The sequence below is a fragment of the Haliotis rubra genome, unplaced genomic scaffold, assembly GCF_003918875.1.
Source record: "Haliotis rubra isolate DU_JTF1 unplaced genomic scaffold, ASM391887v1 Scf483, whole genome shotgun sequence".
Lineage (NCBI taxonomy): Eukaryota > Metazoa > Mollusca > Gastropoda > Lepetellida > Haliotidae > Haliotis > Haliotis rubra.
This window is the reverse complement of record NW_025767172.1, coordinates 639873-652922: the sequence shown is the minus strand read 5'-3', so window position 1 is coordinate 652922 and position 13050 is coordinate 639873. Positions and strand designations below refer to the sequence as shown.

General features: G+C 40.3%; 1 protein-coding gene across 4 annotated transcripts in view; it reads right to left on the bottom strand.

Moving 5' to 3' along the window:
* Window positions 1-13050, bottom strand: part of LOC124291157 (von Willebrand factor D and EGF domain-containing protein-like) — a 126789-nt gene that overhangs the window by 34132 nt on the left and 79607 nt on the right. For all 4 annotated transcript variants that reach the window (XM_046728082.1, XM_046728083.1, XM_046728084.1 and 1 more), the window contains exons 3-12: window positions 10575-10800; window positions 10004-10063; window positions 9794-9853; window positions 6833-6907; window positions 6020-6252; window positions 4963-5052; window positions 3077-3218; window positions 1973-2184; window positions 1244-1317; window positions 254-317 (exon numbers count right to left, since the gene is read on the bottom strand). In XM_046728082.1, coding sequence (XP_046584038.1) covers window positions 254-317; window positions 1244-1317; window positions 1973-2184; window positions 3077-3218; window positions 4963-5052; window positions 6020-6252; window positions 6833-6907; window positions 9794-9853; window positions 10004-10063; window positions 10575-10800 — 1236 coding nt within the window. The remainder of the gene's footprint in view (window positions 1-253; window positions 318-1243; window positions 1318-1972; window positions 2185-3076; window positions 3219-4962; window positions 5053-6019; window positions 6253-6832; window positions 6908-9793; window positions 9854-10003; window positions 10064-10574; window positions 10801-13050) is intronic.

The following is a 13050-nucleotide window of genomic DNA, read 5'->3' as shown; positions in this document are numbered from 1 at the left end:
TTCCAGCTATATGGAGGCGGTCTGTAAATAATGCCTGGACCAGACAATCCAGTGATCATCAGCATGAGCATCGATTTACGCAATTGGGATACGAAGATATGTGTCAACCAAGTCAGCGAGTCTGACCACCCGATCTCGTTAGTCGCCTCTTCCGACAAGCATGGGTTACTGAAGATCAATTCTAACCCGGATCTTCACGGGTGATTTTGAAATATAGCGTTCACAAGCAATATCATGTAATGAGTGGCTTTACCTTGGACTCCTTTTCAGTGTTTGAATAGAAGACATACGTTCCTCGCTGGTACAGGTTGTAGTACCTGAAACATAGTCAATTCATCCTATATCATCCAAATATTTGACATATCGACCCAATGTCATGATATACGCAGCAATATACCTAGCTATATGAACCCAGTTAACAATCTATAGAGTATATAACATTTTAAAAACGTGATTAATGTCAACAACCAAACATTTATTCTTTCTCGGCCTCTGACATAGGCGTGACCTTGGATGTGTTTTTAGCCGTTACCCTCCATTGACTTTGCCGCATTGTTTGTCAATGTCATACCGACCATGTCATCAGAGGACCACAGTAATTCGTAATTCATTTTACAATGGGGGCGATGGGATAGCCTTATGGTTAAAGCGTCCGCAGATCAAGCTGAAGACCCGGGTTCGATTCCCTAGATGGGTACAATGGGTGAAGCCTATTTCTGATGTCCCCCGTCGTGATGCTGGAACATTGCTTAAAGCGGCGTAAAACCATACTCACTCACTCCCTCATTTTACAATGCTTATGCTTGCATGTAAAACAATTTTGCTAAACAAGCCGTGGACGCGATAATCAAACACCTTTTATTTTCTGATTCTAATTATTTCTACAATATTGTTTTTACAAAATATATAAACCTGTAAAGTAATATTGGTAAGCACACCATAGACGCGCTAACCAAACACACTTCATTTCCTGATTTAAGTTCATTTTTTCTATCCTTGCTTTAACAAAATATATCAACATGTAAATTAGATTGCAAAGCCCTCTGTAGACGCGCTAATAAAACACTTTTATAGTGTGATTCTAATTATTTTTACAATCCTTGTTTTAACAAAGTATATCAATATTTAAAGCACTCCGTAGACGGGCAAATCAAACACCTTTCAGATTGCAAATGAATTCTCGTTGACCCTATGTTCTTAAACTCAAACGGTCACATAACATTTTAAGCCAAAGATCACATACTTTCCATCAAACGTCATTACATGAGGGTCGTTGAAGATGAAGCATTCGGCAAATGGGACGTCCTCGATCCTGACCTGAGGTAAAAAAATGCACATGTCAGCCCGAATAACGTCAAAAACTCAACGGAAGTACCACTTAAAGAGGTGGACAGAAAGTCTATAAGTTGTGCCATTGTTTCCATTCAATGTTGGTTAATATCCTGCTGAAGTTTATATTTCCTTTCCTCATTTGTCTAAGTAATGAAATGACGCTAATTAAGTTTTTATGAAATAATAAGTTCATGCGGATACAAAGAGTGAAACCGTACATTTAAGCTTGCTTCAAGAACGTAGTGAATATACTTCATGGTAATGACATATTTAAAGTAGATACATTATATTTTATTTAATTTTTCAATGTTAAGCATTGGACATGTTGATTCAATTATCAATCATTTATGTCGGGAAGTCCAGAATCCGAAAATACCGAATGACAATAACTTATCATCTCATGTCAAATGCATCTTATATCAATCGATGCTCCTTAAGTCAATCACTGGATTGGTCCAGACTCTGCTATTTACAGAACGATGTAATATTGTTGGATATTCTTTGAACAACAAACAAACGATAATCACATAAGGAATGGACCATACGATATTCCGAGGGCCACGCTGTTATTGTTTTGAGCAAGTTCTTTGTTCCATAAAATACAGAATAAATAATGCTAGCCAGTGTTGAAGATCGATACCTGGGTGTCCAGTGAAATGGACTGCCACACGTTCTGACCGAAGTCGTTGACCACAGCAGCAATGGTTGCCCCCGTCCCGCTCGGCGTGTCCTGGAGGTTGGGGATGAGACGCATCTGTATCACCTGCTGGTCACACACTCCGTCGCTGCAGTTCTTGCTCATGAACTCGAAGTAGCATGTGGACAGTCGAAGGCGGGGCATCTCCAGACCAACTGGAACAGCAAAGAGCTGAGATTTAGGATGCTTTGGACAATATTTAGGTTAAATGTTTAATGTGAGAGGAAAACCAGAACCAAGTCTTGGACAATTGCCAGTGAAACCTACGAACATGGTATGATGGTGAAAATCCTAGAATCATTATCCGACACTATTTTGGATTCGAACTCACGATCATGAGATTCCAGCACGTATAAAGATCGCACATCTTCACTAGGACATGCAGCACCTCTGATGATGATGAGTGGGCCACCCTTGACCCCGTTTGCCTTGATCTGATCTACCTTAAATTGTGTGGTAGAACTGCATTTGTTTGCTTTAACGGTAATTCTTTCCGAAATACTTCCCGATTGTAAATATTGAAACAGAGTCTCCCCTCCGTGTTATAAACGTATCTGTTTAATTGCGCACTGTGGCGTTAAAACATTCACTCACTCTAAGAAGATCAAAAGCAACAATTTTTAATTACGATATTTCATAAGATACCGTCAGGAAACTGGGTCTGTTTAACGGGACTATAACGTGATATCACTTGACGGAAACAGTCCAAAATGGAAGACGCAATACCTATCATTTCATAACTATTTCATTCCAAGTTAAAGTTGTGCATGTATAGATACACACACATACACACATTGTAAACAGTTACTTTCCAAGAAATGTTGACATGTCCTGAACAATAGCCATTCTAATGTATTCCAGCAAGAACGGTACAACAAGGAAGTATATTTGATTCAGAAAAAATTGTACTGCTGACCAGAAATCGAACTGCAAAATCAGAGCTTGCATATGAATGATCAACAGCATGTTGGCAATCGACCTAGGTCCTTTGCCATGATGCGCAAACGCTTTAACCACTGGGCTAGCACATTCACAGGGATGACGTACTTTGTCCAAAGACGAGGAGGCTGACGGCCAGCTTGCACTCCTGCTTGGGTGTGTCAGGTGAACATACGATGGGCACGGTGGATACGATGGAGATGTTGTAGTTCCTGCCATCCTCCCTCACAACGTGATCGTGCTCCTTTATCTGAAGAAAAGATGCAGCAATGCAGCCCGGAAACAGAAAAGGGGTTGCTCGGAACCAAAGCATTTCAATGTTGTCATTTGAATTCAAATATACTGAGGGAAAAAATAAGGGAGCATGTGAAAGCACAAGCGTTCCTTTATGTTTTTCCAGGTTTCTTCACAAGTTGTGCGATACCATGCTGGTAGAAAACCTGGGGACAAAAATACAGGAACACTTGTGCTTTCATGTGATCCCTAGTTTTTCCCCTCAGTATATATTGCACTTTGAATACTTTACATGTAGCACACACTGGGGCATAAAAGTGGAGACATTTTTCTGAAATTCCTTCCTGTCGTGGATAAGCAAGACTTGTCATTTTCTTTCTTTGACGCTGTCATTATGAAAGACAAATTCTGATGCAGGTTCGATGCCCTTTGGAACCAGTCACTGCGATGCACACCCTCACTGATTCATATGTTAAATGAACGTATCGATACACATGGTGCGAAAGCTACATATATTTAATAATAATAGTCCATTTATCATGCGCCTTGCAACAATCTGATTATTTTTACCCCGGATAACCCAAGCTGCCTGTTAGGCGCTAGAGGGTTAGAGTCACATGATTTTATCCCACCGGGTACCCATTTTCTGCTGAGTCAACTGAGGCAGTTTTTTGCAGTGACGTTCTATATTTAACGGTACTGAAGCTCGTGTAACAGATCCTGAAAGAAACACCTTTCCAAACTTCTTGTAAGCCCGGAATACTAACCAATTCTAAGTATCTTCAGTTTTAAAATTTTTTTCATAGGATATTTATATACCGCACATATTCACACAACTAGTGCATGCTCAAGGCGCTGGTATTTTTCCCCTCGATCATTGGATGTCAATCTCAACGGCACTTCGAATTTTCAATCTCAACTCCCTGGAGAGTATACAACTCTTGCTGCCATTAGGCGCACCGAGTTATTGTTGCTTTCTCATCCTAACGAGGTACCCATTCACAGCTGGGTGGACTGGGACACATAGTCACAGTACTTTGCCCAAGTTAACTGCACGTTGCTGTACCCGCAACTAGGTGTTTGCACGTATTCATTCGGCCACCATCTGGTCATATACCAACGGATTCGTGGGTTCTTTTAAGTGCACAGGGTTGTGTACTGAACACTAGGGGTTGTGACAACACTGAAAGAGTCTGCACACAAAGCTGACTCCAAGGTTTTTACACCCGGTCACAGGTGGGCTCGATCCCGGCACCTCAACCTCGCTGGATCACTAGCCTGGCGCCTTAGCCAGCTCGCCCACCGCGCCCCAGTTTCATGCAAAAATATTCTTGGCACATTTCCATTTCATATTAAGAGACAGTTGAACCGAAACAATCTTTGGAAAATATTTCCATTTTAGTACATTCATGCCATGTCGGTGTATTTTGATTTACATTGTCTAAGACGCTCCAAGACGCACTGAGCGTGGTAATCCACAACCCTGTGCACTCAAAAGAACCCACGAATCCGTGGAGACCTCGTTAGGATGAGAAAGCCACAATACCTCGGTGCGCCTAGTGGCTGCAAGAGTTGTATACTCCCCAGGGAGTTGAGATTGATAATACGATGTGTCGTTGAGATTGACATCCAATGATCGAGGGGAAAATGCCAGCGCCTTGAGCATGCACTAGTTGTGTGAATATGTGCGCTATATAAATATCCTATAATAAAATAATAATCTATGAATGCTGAAACTAATAAACCCAAGCATTGTTTACCTTTAATCCCAGGAAGTAGGGTTCACTCTGGACTTCGACATTGGTGTCTCCACGTCGAGCACCATTCCCAAGACTAACAGTGCAAATAACCTGTAACATTAATGTTTTCGGTAAATTGTTAAACGCTGAACACAATATTCCAGTAGTATTATTGCCGCTTGTAAATTACCGAGGTGAAACCAGTGGTTGATATAATGAACAACGAACCACTGAGATGGACAATTACACGCACATTTAACTATGTCACCGATTCTTACCACCCAATCCATCTTAGTCACCTGGTACAACAGGCAATAGAGATGCAGAACTCTCCCAATCAGGGTGCGCACGATGGTAACATTGATGGTTAAAGATATGGTAACATGTGTGGCAATGAGTTCCATGACGATCTAAAGAACTAACGCTTTTAGGAAGCAAAGGTCAGTACGCGAGTACCAAATATCCCTTTGTCGTTAGATTTCGGAAACTGGCTCCACTGACCCTGACTTTCTACAGCAACAAAGACGAATATTGGCTAACTTCTTTGAATCTCATTCAATGTTTATACAATTCTTATTTCATGTACTCCGATGATTGGGAGATATGTCTACATAACTGGACAGCAAATGGATAACTTACATTTTTGGGTTCGTTCCCATTATATATACTCATGCCAATAATGGTTGTCACGCCCTTCAATTTTTTTTATTGGAGAGGGTGTGGGGGTGTGGGGTGGGGTGTGTGTGGGGTTGGGGTGGGGAGGGTGACAACCATTTTTGGCATGAGTATACTATAAGAGAATTTAACCAATAAATTTCAGTTTCATAGTTCCATAAGTTAGTCTAGCTTTACTCCATCTGTTTTTCTGCTTTATGATACAAGGAAACTGGGCTCAGTCTAGTCTATGGGTGATATTATCCGTTAAGGTTTGGATGTTCTACTCGGTGCTCAAAACAAAAAACCTTGTTATCATTAACTGCTTGATTGATGTACGTCTTTAAAATATGATTTTAGTGACTTGAATCCTAGGTCATCCATATTTCTCGAGTGCACTTCCCATTAAGTGAGAAGAACTTACGGATTCCCCTATCCGAGCTTCTTGACCAAGTCTGATTGTTTGACTGTGGAGTGCCTGGCCCCCTCGGACGATAAGCTCCTGGCCGTAATTCGTGGTCTTGTACCACAAGTAGCTGAACGTCACCCCAGGTAGATCTTTGTAGGGAAGTTCAAGAAGACAAGTCAAGGTCGCCACGTTGTCCTTGACCTCGACCTTGACGACGGGCTGGTGGTATTCGAGGGCATCCACCAACACTGAAGAAAAACGTAAACGTGTCACTTCATTCTGGAAAGTTAAACTTACATAACTGTTAAACTCTTTTTTTTCAGCGGTACTTGCTGTACAAAACACTCAGATGTATCAACATATTTTACTGAGCAATGCAACGCCAAAACAACTGGACTTTACTTTGACAATTGTAATCTCTACTGTTAATAAATATACCCTTGGCTACAAACACAGTCTTATGTGGTCACACAAATCAAGAAAGATTTCATATCCTAAGATTACATGTTGGAAACATTAACACACAAAAGTACGACCATATGTATGAATTTAAATAAACAAAGCCTTAAGGCATATGCAGTAGTCTTGACACAAACGGCTATATAAACATACTGGAATATTTCAAGTTTACAAAGTGACAATGTAAATGCTGTTTAAAGCTGCTTGTAAAAAAACCCTGCACATTCAATTAACTCACAGATAATTAATGTTTAGCAGACACATATTGCAACACGAACTTGAAAGCAAATTTTCAGCTGTCTGTGAAACAATTCTTACATTTATCAGCCTGTGTTTTATACCTTGAATATTGATGCATATATTTCTTACCAACACATTGCTGTAAGACCTCGTCAAACACCTGTCCTTGTTTACAGTTGTGTAGGGCGAGGATAGGCTGAGGACCTGGGAACATGGAGTAAACCATGAATGGTTCACGGACACAACATCAGTAAATGCTTCGAGCTGTGTTGCTTCTAAGTTGTAACGTTATGAATGGGGGTGTTCAAATATACTACTCACACTTTGCTAAGGATCACAACTTTACTTAAACGTAGATTTATAATTTGAAATTGTATCCATTTAAAACTGGATGAATAAACATGTGGTAACCCCTCTTTAGGCAAACAGCCACTTTAATCTAACCTTATGCCCTTGGTACATTAGTAACCATAAAAATGGTTTTCATGGCACCAATCAACCATTTTGCAAATCATGGAACGAGTCATTGGCAAATAAACGACACTTGTCAGTAGCAGGTATGGGATCCACAAGATGCAATGACATACTGAAACCTAGGACCCATGCTTACAAGAGGCTCAGGTATTTAAACCAAATGTGACCCCACATAATAGTTTTCTGTTCAGTCCATGATTTGATCCTTAGCAAAGTGTGAATAGTATATGATAACTGTATCTGTAAATATCCAAATCTACTCTTCCACTGAAATGCGGGTGAGTGTTACATAGCTGTTCGGTTCCCAAAGAGACATGATATGGAGTGAATGGTGTTTACTGCCGCAATTCCGAATCCATTTTAGCTGCCTATGACGAAGAAACTAACAGTTGAGAACGATTTCAAAACAGCAGGCAACGCACTGCAACCTCATTATCGCATTTCTAGGCTCCTACTACAAACATATATTAAACTACGTTTATCACGAACCCGTTTATAACGAACTCACGGATATACCGAACTGCTTTTTCGGCCGTAGGCAATTGTTATATACTTAAGCCGAAATGCATATAAGGAACACAATGGTCATATCGAAGTATTTATCGAAGAGTCACTATGAGTTCGTTACAACCGTAGTTAACTGTACTATTCTGGACGTTTTCTGCCATAACGTAACTGCAGGATGTGTGTGAGGACTAACTTTCTCTGCTGCTGGCAATATTTCAATTTCATCTCCCAAAACGTTTGGTCCAAGGTCTGTGATGAATCATGCAACATATTTATTATGATTAAAATGTCCCTGCACCAAACGTCCTATACTTACTAACGTTCAAGATGCTAAAAGATAGTGAAACATATAACAGCTATAAAACAAATATCATAGGAAACATTTTCCTTTTTCTTTTTATCTTATTTAATCTTATATCATTTAACATATTCATATTTGTTCATTGAAGATATCCTTGTTGAAAGACGTTGTTGGATAAAGAAAGTTCCTGAGACCAAGCACAGGTGACTAAGCACAGGTGACTTAGCACAGGTGACAAGGAACGATCATTTCCGTTGCAGTACAGTGGTGACGCCCAAACGAAAAAGTTCAGCAGCTTCGAATAAATTTCACACCGTCCGACAGGACCACCGCGTTTTCACCACAAAATTTCAAACACCCTTTACCGCCAGAACGTTATGCCATGTCGTCATACCTCGGCGTAAATCATGCAGTGATCCCTTCTGCAAAAATATCTGACACACCTAACGAAGCAGAAGCCTCACCTGTACAAGTATGCCCACAGAAAAGATAACGGCGGTGGTGTGTTAGGTGCGAGATGGATATTTCACCTGTTTACTGTACTGGCTTGAGACTTTGACGTAATAACGTCACGTGATGCCGTCAAACTAGGCGTGTTGTTTTAATGGTATAATTAGCTCCAGAACGTGGATGTGTGGTTTCACCATTTCTTATGAACGTTTTGATTCTAGTTTATTTTCAACTTTAAGACGTGTATGAAAACCACGTAGATCTCAGTGCTGCGGAGTTACAGACCGTGAGCGCTGTGTGATTTGTTTAGCGTAAATGTATAGCATAAAACGTCAACGCCAGAGAATAACCAGTCTTGGTTATCAACAGAAGCAGATTCAGTCTGGCGTTAAATAGCCATGAACATCATTACACATGAATCACTGAAAATGGTGGTTGGTTTGTTGTTCATCTACTTATGAGTGAGTGAGTGAGTTTAGTTTTACGCCGCACTCAGCAATATTCCAGCTATACAGCGGCGGTCTGTAAATAATCGAGTCTGGACCAGACAATCAAGTGACCAACAGCATGAACATCGACGCAACTGGGATACGATGACGTGTGTCAACCAAGTCAGCGAGCCTGACCACCTGATCCCGTTAGTCGCCTCTTACGACAAGCATGGGTTACTGAAGACCAATTCTAACCCGGATCTTCACGGGTCCGCTAAAAATGAATGATGACACAAAATGTTTGAGACAAAAGGTAAACAGGTCCTCGGTTTTCATAGAGTAGATGAACGGGATCGGGTGGTCAGGCTCGCTGGCTTGGTTGACACATGTCATCGGTTCCCAATTGCGTAGATCGATGCTCATCATGTTGATCACTGGATTGTCTGGTCCAGACTCGATTATTTACAGACCGCCGCCATATAGCTCGAATATTGCTGAGTGCGGCGTAAAACTAAACTCACTCACTCACTCATAAGTAGATGACGCCGGACGCGGTATTGATAGTTTTAAATTTAAAACGCCACGTGTGTTCATATTTCCGCATTGGTGAAAACCAGATTGAGGACCAGCAAGTAAACACTTGTCATAGGAAGTGATTAGGATGGGGAGTGGGTGGTCACGTTCATGACATGCTGATCGCGTGCCATTATGGCCTATAGCTTGCAACGTTCATGCTTTCAGTAACTGCTTGCATAGTTCAGCGTGCTCTATTTCCAATCCGTAGCTGTCTGACTTGGATTATTGCTGATTGAGGTGTTAAATAGAAATATTTTCGCTTTGTCTTTATGTCTAAAGTTTTTCATCAACGCTTCATGGTAAAGTACTAAAACCTCAAAAGCGTATCACTGTAGAAGCATATATACTTACCAACACATGTTCCGGAATCTTCGTCATAAACCTCCCCGCTTTTACATATAGGTGTTGGCGCTGAAATGAAATAGATGTGTGGAATTGAGATTTGCATGAGTGTAATTTTTACGTTGACGCTGGTCGAAACATTCTTCACGCTCAGCATGAAAACTCATACTTGCAAAGCTTCAATTTGGACAGTGAGATCTTATGTACAGATATACTTACCATTACACTTTTTAATTTTTATGTCATATGTTTCTCCTTTTTTACACGTGACTTTATGATCTGTAAACAGAAATAAATATTAGAACACAACTTAGCACCATCTTGCTATAAATACTTTTATCAAATATTATATAAGCAATTATAAACTAAAGGTCAAAAGGTACTTATGCACCCTTGGTGGCTAAAATGAAATAAACCCACCCCGGTAATGTCATGGTAATATATTTGATATTCGTATCATAGATGCATTTAAGACCCTAAAGTTACAGAGTTTAGGCGAATATTTTTCAGTCTTTAACGGTCGTGATAACCCTTATGATTCATTTTAAAACTAATTCTGTTTTGTCCGACAGTCTACATATGTATCGATTTGATAATCTAAAAGCAGATTTAAAACAATATTTTTTACAATCATTTTTTTTCAAGTCATCAATTATTGTTTCGTAAAATCACAAATTCTTTCTCCCTCTACATTTTCTTGACAAATTATTGTTTGGAAAACTGTCAGCAAGTCCTTCCATCGGTCTATCCTACATGATCTAAGTTCTCCTGATGTTTACATCATACTTACAGTCTAAACAATATGCTATATCACATCCAAGTGAAGATTGAAGTCTATACAAAAAGAAATCTTCACAATTATGCACATGAACCTCAAATGCATAGAAACAACAGTCTGGGTCAGTCCCCGGGCTGGACCAAGAAGCGCATGCGCGACCGGAAACTTGTTTTCCTGGTTCCGGTAAACCATTTTCGAGATCCAACCAGATCGGTGCTTGTGTTCCACATCTGTTTGTCTGCAATAAAAACGGAGATACTAAACCTAAGGTTATGTATTCGCACTGTGATGTTTATCTATGGAAATTAGCCGCAGCCAAACACAATCATCGCTGCTTGGCTGAAAACGACACTATTTTGGACGTGGAGCAAAACTAAGTACTATGTTAATAGCTCTGCCTTGTCTCATAACTGACGAGTTACCTACGATATTGGCAGATTCCAGGACAACCTAATCGTCAAGTACCAATTTATACTCAACCAAAAAAGTTGAGGACCACCCCAATATTTAATATTTAAGTATTATATGGAGCATAATATGAACTATTAAATATTTTAGTATTGAAAATTTGGGTAGTCCTTAACATTTTTTGTTGAGTATATTTTCTCATGGTCACGTGATCTTCAGATACTGACGTACCCTTGTACCACCGTATCCTAAGACACCAACATGTACCCTTCCTTCTTACAAAACCTGTGGGTGAGAAACCCATATGGGCAACCTGGTATCAATCGTATGTGAGATCAAACTCCAGGTCCGTCACAGGCTACTTCACGGTGATGACCTAAGGTCAGATTATGACGGACTACTTTCCTGGGCCCCATTTCACAAAGCGATCGTAGCGCTAAGGTGACTCCCATACTTTAACATAGACTTACGACAGTCGTAAGTGAAACGGGCACCTGATTGTAATATGCTATATGATAAGGTAGTTGTCGTTTTGGCAAGCTCACTTACGTCTTCGTCGAAAGTTGTTATGTTTTGGAATGTTAAGAAATATATGAGTAGAAGGCAGAACGTCAGGTGACGTCAAAAATAATCACCGCTGTTCCATGTATTAATGCGCCACTGCGATCCTGAGAAGAAGTAAACTATATGCTCATAGAAACGAATAAGGGAACACATGAAAGTACAAGTGTTCCTTTATTTATTTCCAAAATTTCACTCACAGTGCAATACATACCTTGTGAAGAAACCTGGAAAAGAATAAAGGAACTCTTGCACTTCCATGTGTTCCCTTATTCGTTTCCATGAGTATATATGCCGATTCGATGCAAAAAGAGTGCGATTTAATATATGTAAGAAACTCGTCAGATACCTTTACTTCACAGCTCGTTGTTTTGAAAAAACCCGTTGTAAACATATCAGACAGACACACGTGACATTCTGATCATGGCATGCCAACAAATACACTCCCATGACCTCTAGATCCCTGAACCCTTGAAGGTCCGGGTTAGAATGGACCTTTAGTAACCCAAGCTTGTCGTAAAAGGCGACTAACGGGATCGGGTGGTCAGGCTCGCTGGCTTGGTTGGCACATGTCATCGGTTCCCAATCGCGCAGATCGATGCTCATGCTGTTGATCACTAGATTGTCTGGGCCAGACTGGATTATTTACAGACCGCCGCCATATAGCTGGAATGTTGCCGAGTGCGGCGTAAAACTAAACTCACTCACGCACTCCAGATCTCTGGATGCTAATATGATATCCCATCATTACCTGGCCTCACTATCAAATCGCACCACCAGATTGTATATTGCCAATATACTATTCATGGCCAACAGATGTCCACAATATTTACAGTCACTATCTGGTCTACTAAAATATCATATAACCATGACGTTTTGGGTGCGACCTTTACAGATTTGATACGTGTTGGGTCACACCTAACGCACATTTTGGCTCTTAAAAGTGACACCTTTACAGATTTGATACGTGTTGGGTCACTCCGAACGCACATTTTGGCTCTTAAAAGTGACACCTTTACAGATTTGATACGTGTTGGGTCACTCCTAAAGCACATTTTGGCTCTGAAAAGTGACACCTTTACAGATTTGATACGTGTTGGGTCACTCCTAACGCACATTTTGGCTCTTAAAAGTGACACCTTTACAGATTTGATACGTGTTGGGTCACTCCTAACGCACATTTTGGCTCTGAAAAGTGACACCTTTACAGATTTGATACGTGTTGGGTCACCTCCTTATAACACTTTCTTGCTCTGAAAAGTGACACCGAGATATATATGTTTGTTAATTTAACTCAGCATGTCCGGTTCCTTATAGTTCTTGGTACAACCTGAAAACAGATGACTTTAGCCATTCTTATCTGGAACAAATTATTCTTTTTACCCCCATCCTCAGAACATCAAATGATCTCAAATCATTATCCGCAAACAATAGATCTACGAAGAACTACATATTATCCAGGATTCTTAACCAGGATCCAATGATATCTGCTTTATACATATCTCATGTTTCATGAATC